The sequence below is a fragment of the Ailuropoda melanoleuca genome, chromosome 16 (assembly GCF_002007445.2).
Source record: "Ailuropoda melanoleuca isolate Jingjing chromosome 16, ASM200744v2, whole genome shotgun sequence".
Taxonomy (NCBI): Eukaryota; Metazoa; Chordata; class Mammalia; order Carnivora; family Ursidae; genus Ailuropoda; species Ailuropoda melanoleuca.
Window position 1 is genome coordinate 76,043,675 of NC_048233.1, and position 17,307 is coordinate 76,060,981.

The 17,307-nt window shown below is 45.6% G+C and overlaps 1 protein-coding gene across 2 annotated transcripts in view; it reads left to right on the plus strand.

Annotated features, from left to right (window-relative positions):
• PTPRJ (protein tyrosine phosphatase receptor type J) overlaps window positions 1-17,307 on the plus strand; it is a 119,967-nt gene that overhangs the window by 40,594 nt on the left and 62,066 nt on the right. Inside the window, exons 1-6 of one of the 2 annotated variants that reach the window (XM_034646612.1) lie at window positions 355-359; window positions 3,030-3,037; window positions 4,313-4,334; window positions 6,623-6,847; window positions 9,098-9,346; window positions 10,477-10,701. In XM_034646612.1, the coding sequence (XP_034502503.1) occupies window positions 4,316-4,334; window positions 6,623-6,847; window positions 9,098-9,346; window positions 10,477-10,701 (718 nt within the window). In that variant the 5' untranslated portion in view covers window positions 355-359; window positions 3,030-3,037; window positions 4,313-4,315. Of the gene's footprint in view, window positions 1-354; window positions 360-3,029; window positions 3,038-4,312; window positions 4,335-6,622; window positions 6,848-9,097; window positions 9,347-10,476; window positions 10,702-17,307 lie in introns of those variants that run through there. The other variant, XM_034646611.1, reaches the window with a different exon arrangement.

The following is a 17,307-nucleotide window of genomic DNA, read 5'->3' on the forward strand; positions in this document are numbered from 1 at the left end:
TTGTAGAGTGCTGCTATGACATCAACCTATGAACCATGGGTTCAGGGTCTGTGACTTCTGGCGTCCCCTGAGTTGTAGCCACGAGGCAGGCTCCCTTCCAACCCTCTTACAGATGGGTCTGCTGAAGCCGGGAAGGAGCAGCCTGGAGCCTCAGAGGAGAAGGGGACACATCTTGGAGTCTGAGTACTGCTGCCACTGGGCTTGGCTCCGCATACTAACTCTAGTTTAACTTCTGCCAAGAGGGAGGGAGTTAGAGAGTTGAAATTGCTGGTTTTATCTCCAGCCTCAAGCATCTGTTTTCATCTCTCCTTCCTATGCCTGGGGCAAGTGACCCTAGCCAGGAGACTCGCTGCTGCTGCGTGACCTTGGGCTGTGTACTCTGAGCCCCAGGGTCCCTATCTGTAAAGTGGGGATTATAATTCCCGTTTTATAGGGTTGTTGTGACGATTAAGTAAAACGGAATGCTTGCTTGCTTTTCCTATCAGGATTTGGGGTGGCCGGGTTAGGGAGCAGTGGTGGAAGGGCACTTGGAGGCAGGCTGATTTCTGTGGGTGGCTTGTGGATTATTACCACTAGGGCTGTTCTGGATCCTCTTAGAAGGGGAAGGAGCTGAGGTTACACTCGTCATGTTTAGCTGTCACTGCTGGGGAGTTGTCCCCAGCTTCCTTTCTCTGCAGTTAACTTTGGTGCTGGTGTATGAATCTGTGGAAGTGGGTTGCCTCCCATTTCACCTCCTACAAACAGGCTTTGAGCTAATTTTAGAAAGATGAGTTTTCTGTTGATTGTATTCTTTAAAAAAGTATTTACAAATTTCCCCCATGCCGGGTGTCTTGTGGGGTATTGTTTGCAATATTCTTTTTTTCCTGTGGTCAGTGGAAGAGTTTGGGCGTCCGGCAGACCTGGGCTTGCATCCTGGTTTTACTTCTCCCTGATCAGCTCTGTGACCCTGGATCGCAGATCAGTGGCCTTTCATGTTCTTCAGCTGTAAAAATGAGGGTTAATGTGAAAATTAGCTGCCTTACTTTGTAGTTACTGTGTCAACTAGTGTCCTTTGGGTTTTAAATATTAGGCAACCCAAATAAAAGTACTGAAATAATGAGGGGTATTGCATCTCCCCAGGCAAGAAGTCTGGTGGTAGGACAAATGTAGGAACGGGTTGATTTAGTAGCACAAGGATCCAGGTATTTCCAGCCCTTTTCTCTTCATCAGCCATCCTCAGCAGGTAGGTGATTTCTCACCTCCTTGTCACACAGAGCCTGCAGCAGCTCCAGACATCATGGACAGATCTGATGAAGTCCAGCAAGCCAGGATGGTTATTATCTTTCATATAATTCCTTTTTATTAGCAAGGAAGCTTTTCCCCCCCAGAGCCCCCTGTGGACTTCTTTTTGTTCCCTTTGTCCCATGTCTTAGTCTGGGCTTTTTATGGTCCCCCGGGTCCTGAGGAAGGGATTACAGTGTCGAAGCTTTATTTAGGAAGTCAGGGCCAGTGAGGTCAAGATGAGGGAAAAGACGGCAGGGGGGAGGCCAGGAGAGACTGAAGCCGCGTGATGCCATGTGAGTTTGCTCTGGCTATCTTTTCACGCTGAGCCACGGAGAGACATGGCTGCTGTGTTCACCTGGCACCTGTGGGCGGGCTGCCAAGAGAAACAGTAACCCAGATTTGTCAAGAACCCTCTTCCTTTGCTTGCTGGAGTTTTTGGAAGGTAGAGGGAAGAAAGGTGACACGGATAGCTTTTGAAATTGGTTTTTAAACCTTCCTGAAGTCCTAGTATATTTCTCACCAGTTGCTCTACATGGGGAGGCAGGGTAGGTAGCTAGTGGTTAAGGACGGGGACCCTGGAGTCAGGCTGCCTGGGTTCAAGTCCAGACCCTGCAGCTCAACAGCCCATAGGGACCTGTTCCTACATTTAGGGTTGTTTGGAGCATTAAGTGAGTTAATATCTGAAAGCACTTGGAACAGTGCCTGACAGTCAAGCTCTGTGCCTATTGATGGTGACTCTTGCCCTTTCACCTCTAGAACTCAGAGCTGTTTGGCACGTTGTCCCATGTAATGACCATCAGCCCGTGTTTACTGAGTCTAGGGCTGTATAGGACACAGCTCGGAATGCACAGGCACCCTTTGCCTCCATGTACGCCCTCCTCTGACTTCCCTCAGCGAATGGGGTACCTTCCGTCTGTCCTCCTGTGGTTCGGTTCGCCTGCTCCCCCCACCCCCAGCTGCGAGCCCCACATGGCATAGAGGCTGTCTGCCTCCACGCTGGGGCCTTACGCTGCTGGGCCCATGCGGGTGCTCGAGAATCGCTGGTTCGGTGAGTTGTCAGTGCTTTCTACTCTACCTTCAATTACTTAATTATAGACACGTCTTCCTTCCTTACTTTCTAAAAACAGTTTGAGGGCAGGTCCAGATCGTCCATGTTTGTAAGCGATATTTGGGTGGATGGTTGACCGAATGGCTTCCAGTTCAGGATACGACACATAGAGGTGCATGTGAGTACATAGTAATATTGCAAGGGGCTAGGATGGGCCAGTCTAGAGTCATTAGGTTGGGTAGTTTATGTTTTCTGATTGCTGGGCAAAGAAAAAAGGGGGAAGCTTACTGCCATGTGCTGACTTGCTTAGCAACCTGGTGCTTGTCTTTCTCTCTCCTGTGGTCCATCAGGGACTAGAGGATTGATGGGCATGGATGGATGTCAGGGGCTGGATGCAGGAAGATGAGCTGGAAGAGTGCAGGCTTGAGGGTGGGGGCCGGGGGTAGAAATGGAAAGTGGGCGGTGGTAGGAAGGGAAAAGTAGCAGGACATGGGCCCCGAGATTGTGGTGAGTGAAGAACGAGGAGGAATGCTTAGATTCTTTTGAGAACTGGTGCCTGGGCCCTTGGGAGACAGGCTGGGGAGCAGACCTTTCTTTTCGTTGGCCTAACCCTCGAGATGAGAATGAATGTGGTCTTCACCTTCTCCATTTGGTAAGCGCAAAGGATATTTCCTTTGGGTTGGGTTGGGTGGGGTACTCAGGCTTCTGGCCCTGAAAGGCCTGGGCCTTGGCCTTGCTGTAGGAGCTTGGGGCAAGTCTTCTCCCTCCTCTGGGCCTTAGGAATTGCTTCCTTTCCAAAACAAGAGGTTCATTCCTTTCGTCAGTGTCATTTAGAGAGTGCCTGCTCTGTGCACCATTCTAGGCATGGGCACAGACAAGGTTTCTGTTCTCACGAGCATACATTTTAGTTGAAGGAGGCTGATGACAACTGAGGTGAATACAGAGGAGAAAAGAGTCAGGGATGCTAAGTTCCACTGGTTGGTTGGAGAAGGACTCCCCTGAAGAGGTGGCATTTTAGGCCATGACTCTGGAAGGTCTGGGGTGGAGTGTTTTTGGAGAAAGGAATCAGTGTGTAAAGGCTGTAAGAGAGAACCAGCTTCAGGAACGTTGCAAAGGGCATGATGAGATTACGGGGCTGTGGTTAAGAGTTTGGATTTTATTCTAAGTGTGATAGGAAGCTGGAGGACATTTTTTTCACACTAGAATCTCTTTTGATTATTTTACTTTTCATGAGGGCCATACTTTGAAAAATCCCTTTAACCAAAAAAGGTGTGTTTACTAAACAGTAGAATGTACAACCTCAAATTATTTTAGGTTTTTAAAATATGGGGGAAATAATTTATGGATCGTGATGAATAGCTGTGAGGACCTTCCAGGGATCTAAAGATGGCAGACTGAGACACTCAACTAAATAAATAATCTTTAACGTTGCTCTGTTTCAAACACTCGTGCAAAGGTGCATGCCATATAATTAAGAAAAAAAAAGATTACTGCCATCTACCGGTAGAAGGAAGAAGCTGGATTTTTGCACCACAAAAATCCCGAACCCAGCAGATTCCTTCTCTTACGCACCTGGCTTTACGTTCTGTACCTGTGACCTGAAAATGGCTCTGGGGAGGGGGTGTCACGGTCCTGCTTTTCTTCGTTCTTGCCCTAGAGATTCTCGACTCCAATTACCTGTCCTTCTGCCTCCATTCCTGATGTGGTGGCAGGAGGGAGTGCTGATCTGGGGAGCTGCTCCCGTGTTGGCTTTATCTGTGGGCAAGAACACTGGATGGCTCCGCCTCCATATAACCGAGTTAATCCATTGTTTGTAACCGACCTCAGGTTTCACCGACTTCCCTTATTCAATGTCCTCGCACCCTAATCCCTGCCAGTGGGCCTTTTTTAACGTACTGGTTAACACCCCCTCCCCATTATTAAATTCTCAACTGTTTTATTCCTGATTTGCATTTTCCATGGCTGAACGAATGCGCTGACTTCCGTTTTCTTTTTCTGTTACAGATGGCGTGCGCAGGTGACTGTAAGTACCACGTCCTTCTCTTCTTTCTCTTGTGTTGTTCGCTACCGCCCCCTAATGGACATAGCGGCACTCACAGCAATGTGAAAAATCACAGAAAATGCTAATTTGTTCAAACTCGCTTGGTTTCCAGTTTTTCTTTAGAACTGGAGTGACTGTGGCAACAGCAAGTGAAAAAAACATTTCAATCAATTGAGCAACTTTGACAAAAAATTTTATATTTTCTGTGATTTTCCCCCCTCCAGCCTACATCTGTGGGTGATTTTTAAAAAAGACTTAGTTCTCATAAGGCAGTATGATTTATATTTATATGCTGCCATCCCATAAGTATTTTTTTGGGTTGCTACATTGCTCCATGATTTTTAAAGTGGTGTACAGGGTTTGTGTAACCTTTGGAAAACCAGACGTAGCCTTCTGTATATTTTGCTTCCATATGGAGGGCTGAGTCCTGGTTTCTAACTCGTGTTGGACCATTGAAGTTCTCCCTGGTCTAGAGGAAAATGAGAAGAATAAGGCTATGATAGGAAGTTTTAAGGGAAGCTAAAAGTATTTAATTGAAAGCACCATTTATTCTGCAATTATGTCCTTACTAATTTTTTGGGTCATAATTTGTTACTATAAGAAATAAAGATAACAGTATTTGGTCATTTTTCAAAAATGTACCTTTTAGAATAAATAAAAATCGGTAGCTTTTATCTGTCCTCAAAATTTGGGAACTTTTTTTTTCCTGATTGGTAAAATCCCAAAGTCTGTGAACCACTGAGATAAAATAATTAGAATGTTCTTCCATTGCCGCAGGAAGGGGGCAGATCTTGCTGAAACCTTCCAATAAAGCCAATCTCAATTAATAACAGTGATTATGCAAAGTCTGTAAAAACAAAGGGAAGAGCTCTGCAGTTGCTTTTTCTTGTTAATCAGTTTGGTAAATAAGCTGGTAGGTGCCTTGTACAGACTTGAATCATTGGTGGCAAAGAAGAAAACCTCTATGCATCGAGGTAGTATTTTAAAGCAGGAGAAGAGAAGATGAAGGAACTATGATTCATTTTTAAAATCGTAATAAAAACCTGTTGTATTGCGAGTATGTAGTGGGAGGTGCCATTTTGTTAGTTTGTGTGACCACTCTTTCTGGCTACTCAGATTGGTCACATTTATCACTGAAGAGCTTCCTGGCGCCTTACTAAGATGAATGTCACAGATCACAGCTGAAGCCTCAGACACAGGAAAGAAAAATGAAACACAAACTAAGCAGTCTGTGAATCATAGCAATGAAATAATGAGAATGCTCTCCTAGGACTTTGAGTAAAATCACATGGTAACGACCAGCAGGATGGGACTCGGATTTTATAAATGTCCAAATCCAGTGACCTTGGTTAGCATATCATGGTACCTTAAAAACAGTCCTTTATGTTTAAAATAGTGTATTAGAGCTGACAACAGAGGAACCCGAGGAGGAGAGGTTCTAAGGGACCCATTCCAGGTCACACAACTAAAGGTGGAGGAGGTCCTCGTGTCCAGGTCTGAATTCTCTTCATGTCATTCTGTCTCATGCCATCTTAGTGCCCGAAAATGGCAGAGTGTTCTAATATCAGGGTTTGGCAAAAAAATTAGCGTCTGCATCTTGTAAGACCTCTCCATGGGCAGTGTTTTCTAAGAATGACAGGAGAGACTCCTTTTGCATCTTCAGTCTTTTTTGGTATCAGCTTCTATATAGATTTCATCCATATTCAAGTCAGAGCCAACATTGCTGATCTCTGTCATTTTTGTCTCTGTTTTAAAGCCTCTGTCTCACACACGTGCATGCTTGTATGTAGATGTATCTAAAATTAGTTTGTTGGAGGAAAGTCCAGGAGACAAAGAAAGGGAAATGAAATTCTGTGATTGTACAATTCACTTCTGAAAAGTAGACATGCAGAGCAGTCCTGACTCTTCTCTTTTCTTTTTTCTCTTCTCTTCTCTTCTCTTCTCTTCTCTTCTCTTCTCTTCTCTTCTCTTCTCTTCTCTTCTCCTCTTCTCTTTTTTCTTTCTTTCTTTCTTTCTTTCTTTCTTTCTTTCTTTCTTTCTTTCATTTATTTGAGAGAGAGAGTGCATGGGGCGGGGAGCAGAGGGAGAAGCAGACTCCCCACTGAGCAGGAAGTCTGACGTGGAGGCTTGATCCCAGGATTCTGGGATCATGACCTGAGCCAAAGGCAGATTGAGCTACCTGGGCTTACATTTCTTTTTTAAATATAATTTTTGCTGTCCTTTGGGAAACATTATTTAAGTGGAACCCATGTTTGTGTTTGACATTGAAGCTGTTTTCAACAATACAACCAGTGTGACCACAACCTGGGAAAACACGGGCAGCACTGCTCCTGAGTATGTGAGTATAGAAGGGACCAAGGCGGACTGGAAGGGGACCACCTCTGCTGAAGATCGAACAGGGGATGGCATCACAGGCCTCAGCCCAACAACTTCGTACACGTCCTTTGTCACTTCAGAAACAGTCACTAGTCCCATGGTCATCAGTGACACAACAGGTAAGATGAGCTCCCAGGAATGCTTGTGAACCGTTCCTTTTCATCCTGTACCTAGAGCTTTGTCCATTCAAGTTGCCTGTTGGGGAGAGATTGGTTTTCGTTAACGGTGGAAGAGGAGAAAAGATTCTATATTGTTTCGAGCCCAGGAGTTCAGGCGGCAGGATTATTCGGTGTTAGGGTCCTAGGTGTTTTGGGAGGTTTTAAGTAATTCCAAATGTCCAGTTTTAAAAATCCTGTGCTGTTATTGGCTAATATTTACTGCTAACGCTTGGGAGCAGAGAACTCATTAGACATGTGTTGTAAAGGTGTCAGTAATTAGTAGGCTTCTTTTAAGCTGTGCAGGAAAGTTGATGGTGTGTTTGCATCCTCAGGAGTTTTGCTAGACCTGAAAGTTTGGTTTACTTTATAGAGGAATGCATGTTTCAAGTGAAATAATAGCCCTCTGACATTTGGTAAGGTTTAGATTTTTATTTAGCTTAGATGTCAGTACCCTGAGCCACGTGTTATAGCTACAAATTTAGCTTGCTCTCTCTTTTTTAAGCTGAAAAGAAATAAATATAAAAAAGAGACGAGAAGCTCTTTTAAGCTGAGAAGAACCAACAGTTGAAAAATGAGATCCTCTGTTGGTGTTCTGATCTGGGGACATAATCTCTTTGGTGAGGGCCATGGGAGCTTGACCTCTTGGAGCCCATGTCTTGAAGTGACCACCTGCTTAGCACGGTGCTTTCAGCACATGGAACAGGCAGACAAAACCAGTGGTTGTCAGCAGGGTTTTTTTTTTTTTTAAAGCCAGGAAACAATTTCTTTAAATAATAAAATCTTGCCCAGAAGCCCAATAAGTAAAAAGAACTGGAAGGAGAGGAGCTACAGGGGTGGGGTATCACAGGTACCCTCATAAAACGCTTGGAGCTCCTCAGAGCAGAGTTTTAGGGCAGAAAACCCTATGATAAAGGTCTGCTATATTATGAAAGAGAGAAGAGCAGGAGGAGAGGGCAGGGAGAAGACGAAGAGAGCAGAGGAGGAAGAAAAAGACAGAATTTAGAAATGGTGATGGGGACAAGGGAACGCAGCATTGGTGACCACTGGAAAGAGGAGGTGGAGAGGTAGCAAGAAGCACCCAGTGTCGCTCTACCAGAAAGTCCCTGGGACAAGGCTTTGTTCATCAGCTACTATTTACTGAGCACGTACTATGTGCTTAGCTGTTCTTAATACATTATCCTGTCCTCACAGTAACCCTGAGGGCCACAGTGATACACTGTTAATGCCGAGGAGGTAGGTTTGATCTGAGGGCTCGGTGATGGAGCACGAAGTGGCAGGAACCCAGGGAGCCTGGCTCTAGAGAACCACGGTGCGCTGAAGCTGCTGACAGTGACCCAGAGTCCTTCGCTGGCTACGTGATGGCTGTTACATTTCTTTTCCAAACTTAAAGGATGCAGGAGTGACCCCATTTAGAAATTTTTGGACCCGAAATGTTTGATGGGAAGGGTAGCATCACAGAGTGGATTAGCTCGCTGCAGAGCCCTCCAAGCCTTCCATGGAGTTTCGCGCCTGCAGACCTGGGGCGGGGGTTTGCTGTACCTGCGGCACAAGCCATGCCTTGTGTGCTCAGCGCTGGAGCCTTGGGTTCTAATGTCCCTGATGCCACCAGGGATGTGTGTTCTTGAGCTCAGTCCGCCTCTCAGTCTTTCTACCTTGCCATCTCCAGAATGAAGGGAGTAGATGTCATGTTGGCCGAAATGGCTGGTTTCTGTCACAGCTAGCCAAATAAGGGGATGGAAAGAATGGCGAGGGGATAGATTGGGGGTTGAAACACAGGGAGGAGCTCCTTAGTTAAAATGATGTCTGGGTGCTCTGAAGTGATATGATTTGTATTATCTTGATTCAAGACCTTTACCGGTAGCAAACAATCACTTTGTTTGGTGCTTTGTTCCTAATGCCCCAAACAAATATGATCAAATGCTGCTGTTTGACAATTTCGAAGACAGTTTCAAAGAGTGTCAAATTACCATTGATGTGACCTGTTGAGAATACTACAGATCCTAAAAGCCCTTGGCTATAGGTGTATTCTTCTCCCCATAATGCTATAGATGCTTTTTCCTGCTGTGAAATGACCGACTTGCCCTGGACCCCGGTATCAAGAAAATATTTTTAGTGAGTCACATTGAAACATTAGTGACCCCAGTCATTCTTAACGAAAGGTGACTGCAGATATCTTGTTCCATCAATGCCCATTGTGTGTTTTTAAAATAGAGCCGAGTCCAATTTCTGGTCTTCACGTGTCCTTCGTGGGGGTGACGCAAGCTACTCTTACCTGGGAGAATGCCAATGGCACTGCTGCCTGCCGACTGCTCCTTGAAGGCATCGGAAGTCCGAAGGAGTGGACTCAAGACTTAGTGGTCAATATATCGGGCCTGACACCAGGGACTCGACACAAGGTCACCCTGTCTCTTTTAGAACCAAATGAACAGAGAGAGTCCTTGGTCATGAACAGTGTTTTAGGTGAGTTACAAAGGTGTGCTTCTCGTCTGCCTTGCTGGTTTTGACTTTCAGTGGCTTAATAGTTTTAAGAAATGTCATTGTTGCATTTCTGTAGAGTTTTAGAATGTATAGAGAGCTTTCCTCCACATTTTAGTTTGACCCTACATTTGTATGAAGAAGGGGGAAATGTTCTTATTTTACAGATCAGATCGCTGGGGCTCGGAATGGTAATGGGGGTTGAAACTTTTTGAGTCTGGCGTCCCGGAAAGGAGCTGGCCCCTTTAGCTCTTTAAACTTACTGTTGAACAAATAACAGATGTGTTAAATCAAGTAGGACCATAGGAGGAACTTGCCACGTCCACTGAAAAAAGGGATGCTTAGCAAGTGAGTCTAGCAGACATTGTCTGCATTGCCAGTGGAGTAGCCATTTGCAGATTTTAAGCATTTTCAGAGGTAACCCTGTGGATCGAGAAGAACAAGTACTTAATTCCCATTTTACATGTAAGGAAACGGGACTACAAAGCTGGTGTTAGGATTCTTGACTGCAAGTGACAGAAACCAGACTTTAAGTAGCTCGGGCTAGGAGAGCAACTTACTGGCTCATGTCTGTTTTCGCATTGTGGCAGCAAGGCCTTGAAGAAAGAGACAAGGGAACTCCCATCTCCTCTTCCTGGTTCCTTCTGTACCAGCCTTGTGGTCAGAGTGGCTCCCACCACACAGCTCAGGGGGAAATGTCTACCTGCAGGTGCCCTGTTTCACCCGCTATCAGAAGGGGTCTGGCCCAGGGGAGAAGTTTCTAGAGTGGGCTCTGCTTAGCCAGGTTTGAGTCCTGTGGCTGTTCCGGGATGACCACGTTTGGAGCCGGGTGGGAGAAGATTTCCTGAAAGAAGGGGAAGAGCTGCAAACCGCTGAGTTGCAAAGAGAAACACAGATATCTAGTGGTACCTGGGATGAAAGTAGAAAGTAAAATATCTGCCAAAAATCAGGGCTTTTGTGGGAGGATGTGTCTGTCTCAGGGGAAGGAAGGGAAGAATTTGTGGAGTACGTGCTGCGGACACTGTCTGATGCGCCTCTCGTGGGGCAGGTGCTGCAGGGGGACAGGACTGGGCTTCCGTTGCAGTTAACGTATTTGACTTTTGTGTTTGAAACAGATGCCAACAACACAGAGAGCTCCTCCCAGCAGCCCAGGACCCCCAGCGCCCAGGTGTATAAATACCACTTCGAAACTACAGCCTTGTCTTCTTACCATCCTCTGACCCGAGACACGGAAGTCCTGCTGTTCGGGTTGAAGTCCAACACGCAGTACAAGGCCACTGTTTATTCTCAAGCAGCAGACGGCACAGAAGGACAGCCCCAGAACGTGACTTTCAGGACAGGTACGTTGAATTTTGTGGAATGTCTTCAGCCAGAGTTTTCTCACACAAAGTTTGGTCCTCCGTGATTCTGGTTCTCAATGATCTCTTGCTTCACACTCGGTTTTGTTGTCAGAGGGAGTTTTCTGGAAGAGGTTTTGGATAGAGCGGACCTGGTGAGTTTCTTCTCCACTCTGCAGCCAAGACGCTTCATTCTTGTTCTTTCCGCTCAGTAAAGCGTGTTGAGCCGCTGTTATGTGCAAACGCCAGGTGCTACCTCGTGCCTTTGCCCATGAACCAGTGAGACAAACTGGTATAAGAGTTTTCTCTTACTAGTAGATATTCATGTTGTCGTGGTTGGTTAATTACTTTCCCCTTCAGATAAGCACACAAGTTTTTAATTTTTTTTGCCCAAGCTTGGAACACATCCTGGTCTTTCTGTTGAAGCTTGCTGGCATGCACATTGCTGCTTCCTACCTGTAAGTTAGTGGTACTCCCACTCTGTTTTGGATTGGTGCTGATGAGGGAGCAAAGAAGTGCATGGTTCCTCCCTGATGGGATGTGTGTGCAGATGGGGAGTTGAGAGAGACACATGCATTGAGAGGCACGTGGTCAGGCCCCGTGGGCTCAGAAATAAATGTCGCACCAGCATCACCCTCAGGCAGTTGGCTGAGGCAGCATGAAGTAACTCTGGTTACCTGATCCAAAAGTGTATCTGTTCTCAAAGGCTGCCAGAGACCCATAGAATAGAGGGGTGGGGGCTGGGTGACACAGGGCAGAAAATGAGACTAGTATCCAGTAAACTCTGGAAGGCTGGATCACACTGGACCATCAGCAAAGTCCCACGGTGGAGAAGGTATCACATTCCTGCTTCCTGGATGGCTGTGTTGGGGAGGGAAAGCACTGCCCCCCAGCTTGTACATGGATGCCAGATACTTCCTCTCACCAGGGAGAATTGGGGTGCTGTTTGGAAGGGGGGTTGGGTGCTGCAGAGGGAACACGTGACCATTGTCCACGGCAGCTGCCCACGGAGTGCTCTGGGCGTTGGAAGTCTGGAGCACGATTTTCACATCAAATCCCAAGGGAAGGTCTCTGCTATAGGCAGGATTTGAACTTGCTTTGAAGAGAGAATAGGATTTGGATAAACAGAGAGAGGGAGGAAGACATGTCCATTGAGGCAACATTGTGGGTGAAGGTCCCTCAGGGACCCAGCAGATTGGCAGGTGGGAGGGCTTGGTAGAGGGTGGGTCAGGTTGGAGGAGGGGGAGGAATGGGCCCTCCAGGGGTGCCTTTGACAGCGGTGGGGCTGTCCTACATGCAAGATGCTTATGCAAGAGGGTGAATGGCCCCCTTGCCAAGCAACGTACCCCAGAGCTGGATCCATCCAAAGACCCTTTGCTTGATTTGCTAAAAGGGGTTTTGTGGATTAGTGTGGGTCTTGGGTTCCCCGCTTTTAAAGTAGTTTGAGCAGAATTAAAGTAATAGTGATTATGTTTTAGGCTCTCGGTCATATGGATGCACACAGCCTGGTTTGTGTTGAGCTATCCTAGCACTTGATAAATAAAAATGATAGTAACCTTCACCCTCTCTATGTGGCATGCGTGTGTATATATACGTAGACATATACGTATGTACATATACGTACACACGCACATACATGTATCATACCAGGCATTTTTCAAGTGACTAGTTAGGTGGGATGGGGTTAAGGAAATCATCAGAGCATTGTCGAGACCCCTGAGACTAGTTGTGGTAGAAAGTCACCTCTAAGGCTGAAGAGCAAGGGGGAAGAAGTGGGGCTTCTGGAGCCCGGTGAGGGCTGGGGCAGTGAAGGAAGCAGCCAAGCCAGAACAGCAACCCAGAGCAGAGGCAGTGGGAGGAAGCCTCGACTGCCTTCTCCTCCACCTCTAGGTAGCCAGCTCACTGGGTCTGGAGGTGGAACCAGATCCCAGGCCATCTGGCAGGGCCCCCCCTACCCCAGGCCCAGGGATGCAGTGCGTAGGAGTGAGTTCCCCCCGCCCCCCGGGGCACAGAGAAGGCAGGAGAAGGATGGAGGATGGATTGGGAGCGTGGGGTGAGCAAGTGGCAAATAACTGGAATTCTGTGGTATCTTTTCTTTTTTTCTTTTTCTTTCTTTCTTTCTTTCTTTCTTTCTTTCTTTCTTTCTTTTCATTTTATTTATTTATTTGCTAGAGAAAGAGACAGCCAGAGANTTTCTTTCTTTCTTTCTTTCTTTCTTTCTTTCTTTCTTTCTTTCTTCTTTCTTTCTTTCTTTCCTTTCTTTCCTTTCCTTTCTTTCTTTCATTTCATTTATTTATTTGATAGAGAAAGAGACAGCCAGAGAGAGAGGGAACACAGGCAGTGGGAGTGGGAGAGGAAGAAGCAGGCTCCCAGTGGAGGAGCCTGATGTGGGGCTCGATTCCAGGACTCTGGGATCACGCCCTGAATCAAAGGCAGACGCCTAACGACTGAGCCACCCAGGCGCCCCTGTGGTATCTTTTCTTGAGGTTAGGAGTGTTACCCCAGTTTTACAGATGAGGAAACTGAGCTCAAGTGATTTTCCTAAGATCTACCCAGCTGTTAACGCAGAACTAACCTTGGAACCTGGACCTGCCTCATGCTGAAGTGTGTGATCTTTAATTGATCCCGTATAGTTCATTCTGGGTGGATAGATGCTTGAGAGGGTTTCTGGGTCACCCCAGCACCTGGGCAGGCATGAGTAGAGTCCATGTTATTGTTTGAGGAACCTGTCGCAGCTCTAAGAGTAAATGCACAAAAAGAACAAAGACTAACTATGCAAGTTGCAATTGGCCAGGTTGTTTTTCACTGATGATGATGATGCCGCCATTTGCTGGGACCCCCATACTTACATGTTGTGGTTGTGGGTAAATGGTGTAGGATAGGAAGGCGCAGTCACTGAGACTATTTCTTACATTAGATGACAGGCCCTGATGATGGTTTTGCTCTCTCTCTCTCTCTGACTTGGCCATTCTGGTTACTGTTAACTCCTTATGTGTCTTCACAGTTGCCAGTCAAGTTTTTGACCTTAAAGTTGTGAACATCAGTGCAACGAACATGACCCTGAGCTGGAAAATCAACGATAATGAGTCGTCCGCTGTCTATACCTACGAGATCCAGGTTGCTGGGGCAACTGATTCCTTCACCCTCAATACCAGTGAGACGGGGGTCATCATCACTTCTCTCAACTCCAGTACCTTGTACAACATCACAGTGCGCCCTTTCCTTGGCAACGGTTCTGAGGGCGTGTCGGGTTTTCTCCAAGTGTATACCTGTGAGTTCACTCATTGCTTTGCTAAACTGTCTCGCTTGCCTGCTATGTGCTAGGCCCAGACACGAGACAGAGCTCTGTTCCTGCCCTCAAGGAAAGCACGGCTCAGTGTGTGAGCCCACAGGGACTCGGGATGTATGCTCTAGTAATGGCGATCATTGACTGACCCTCCCCCCCACATGCTGAGCATTGTGCAACGTGTTTTCCTTGCACTGTCTCAGGTGATGGTCACAAATCTATGACATGGTTGGCGTTAGCCTTATTTTATGGACGAGGAAGCCACGGGTGAGAGAGGTGCTGTAGGCAGGTGTCATACCTGGTAAGTGGCAGAGGTAGGATTAGACAGTTGGGCTTTCTTGACTCCAACCTGGGCTTGTCATGATCATTCTAGTCTGGTGGAGGCAAATTGATGCACGGAGACAAAAAGAACCTGGATATTCCTGTCCCTTTGTCTTTTGGATACTGACATTATAATGAAGCAGGGCACAGATATATCTCATCCTTTCTTTGCTTAACTGTGCCTTAAAGATAAGATGATAGGCAGCAAATAAAAAATTTTCTGTTCCAAAGAAGGTCCAGTAATTAAAATAAAACAATAATGGTCTACCAGCAGTATATGGTATAATAGTATCAGTATTGTACCATGTCAGGAGCTTTACGATCCCTGCTTTATAGATCAGAACGCTGCAGCCCAGTGCAGCGGAATGTTTAGCCCAAGGCCACAGAATTAGCTAGCAAGTGCAGAGCAGAAACTTGTGCCTGGCTCTGGACCCAGGGCTCACTTCACAGAACGCTTTACTTGGGTGTCTGTTGCTTCCTAGGAAGCATATCTTAGGCATTTTGTTTGTTTTTAAGAGCGCGAGTGAGGTGGGGGGAGAGCCATAGGGAGGGGCAGAGGGAGAGGGAGAGAGAGAATATTAAGCAGGCTTTATGCCCAACATGGAGCCTGACCTGGGGCTTGATCTCAGGACCCTGAGATTGTGACCTGAGCCAAAAGCAAGAGTCGGAGCTTAACTGACTGAGCCACCCACGCTCCCCCACACCTTAGGCATTTTTACAGATGTCTTCTGGATTGGCTCTTTGGGGTAAATGGAATTTGCTTTCACTTCTCCATCTTTCACATTTTTTACTATTTAATCCCTTTATTAGCTAGGATTAGGTTTGGCTGTGAGTAACAAAAAACTTCCCGAGTTTGCATGGCTTAAGCAAAACAGGAGTCTTATTTTTTTGGTCATCATAAAAGAAGCACAGTGCCAGGCGGGATGGGATGGTAGACTGTTAGCCAAGGCTCCATCACAGGAAACAGAAGCTATGAGCTTTTTTAAGCCGAAAGGAATTTAATCTTGGGAGCTGAGGGTTTGTAGAATTATTGGGACGGTTGTTGCATTATTTTGCTAGGGCTGCCATAACAAAATACCACAGACCGGGGAGCTTCAACAACAGAAATTTATTTTTCACAGTTCTGGAGGCAAGAAGTCTGAGCTCAAAGTGATGCATGGGGGTTTCCTCTGAGGCTGCTCTCCTTGGCTTGCAGATGGCTGCCTTCTCCTTGTGTCTTCACATGGTTGTCCTTTGGTCTGCACATGTCTGTGTCCTAATCTCCTCGGCTTATAAGGACCCCAGTCATACTGGATTAGGGACCACACTAATGACCTCATTTTACTTAATCACCTGTTTAAAGACCCTATCTCCAAATGTACCTCACATTCTGAGGGCACTGGGGGTCAGGACTTCAACATATGAATTTTGAGGGGACACAATTCAGGTCATAACAGCTGAAGAGCAGGCTTTACGCTGGGACCAGCAGTGACTCCTACCCTAAGGGTGCAGCTTTGTCACAGCATCTCCAGAAATGTATGTTCTGAGCTGTAGTTTGGGATCAGCAGCCACAGTGTCGGTTCTAGAGCTAAGCAGCCTGAGCTCTAGCCATTGCGTCTACCCTCCAGCTACAAGGGGGACAAGGGGCAGAAGATACTGCTCCACGCTTTCACGATACTTCGATACTTCGTAGAAGTCAGACAGTACTCCTGCTCACATCCCATTGGCCAGAACTTAGTCACATGGCTCATCTAGCAGCAAGGGAGGCTGGGAAATGTAGTCTTTATTTCCAATGGCAATGTACACCCCTAAAAATCTGGGGCTGTATGACTAAGGAAAAAGCAGGGTAGGAAATCGGTTTTAGCAGTCAAGAGCAACCTCTGCTTCATGTCCCTAAACAGAGGTTCATTCATTTCTGGTGAATGAGTTTGTACAACCAAAAAGTATGCAGTTTCTATGTTCTTATAGCTAAGTGTTTCTCAATGGTCAGAAATACCAGTTTCTGAGGGGCTTGTGTTGTAGATGATAATACAAAGAAGAGAAAAAGACAGGTCAGGTGTCCCAAGTATGCATTTAATCTCAGTGTAAATACTTTTGTGAAGTTCAGTTGCCCTTGTCTTCTGGAGAAATAGGTTCTTAATCTAGTTGTTTACTTTCTTCCCTCAGCCCCTGGTCCAGTTTCTGACTTTCGAGTGACGAATGTCAGCACGAGGGCAATTGGCTTAGCTTGGTGGAGCAATGACTCGGATTTCTTTAAGATACTTACCACAGAGAATGGAACTGGAAAATCTCAGGCGAACACAACGACCAACCAAAGTATTGTCATTGGTGACTTATCCCCTGGAACCATGTATCATTTTGAAATACGTCCACAAGGACCAAATGGGACTGAAGGGGAGCCCCAGAGAGTTTGCAGTAGCACCGGTAAGCAAATAGGCTGTGTTTTCTGTGAAACAGTTTCTTAAAGGAAATCAGTGTAATTTATAATGTCAAATCTTCCAAATATTGCTTCTCTTTTTATCTAAGAAAAATCTTTAAAAAATTTATAATGATAGTAATGCATATTCATTGTATAAAATACACAGACAAGCAAAAAGAAGAAAATCACAAAGTAAACTGTCAACCAGAAATAATCACTGATAATTTTTGGTGTGTTTTTGGTGTATGAAATAATCACTGATAACATTTATGATTTTACAATTTTAAGATATATATATATATATGTGTGCATGTATAAATATATATATATATACAAATATTTCTTTTCTTTTACAAACATTGAAGTCATCCTATTCATGTGGTTTTATAATCTGCTTTTTTCCACTTAGCAGCTTAATATAGATATTTTTCCCTTTCAAAATAAATATTTCTACAGGAAAATTTTATTTTTTAAATTAATTAGTTATTTTAATTTATTTTATGTAAGAGTCTCTTATACTTTGTCTCTCTCTGGTTTCATCCTGTTTCATTTTTTCCTCTCTTCCCCCATGATCCTCTGCCTTGTTTCTCAAATTCCACATATC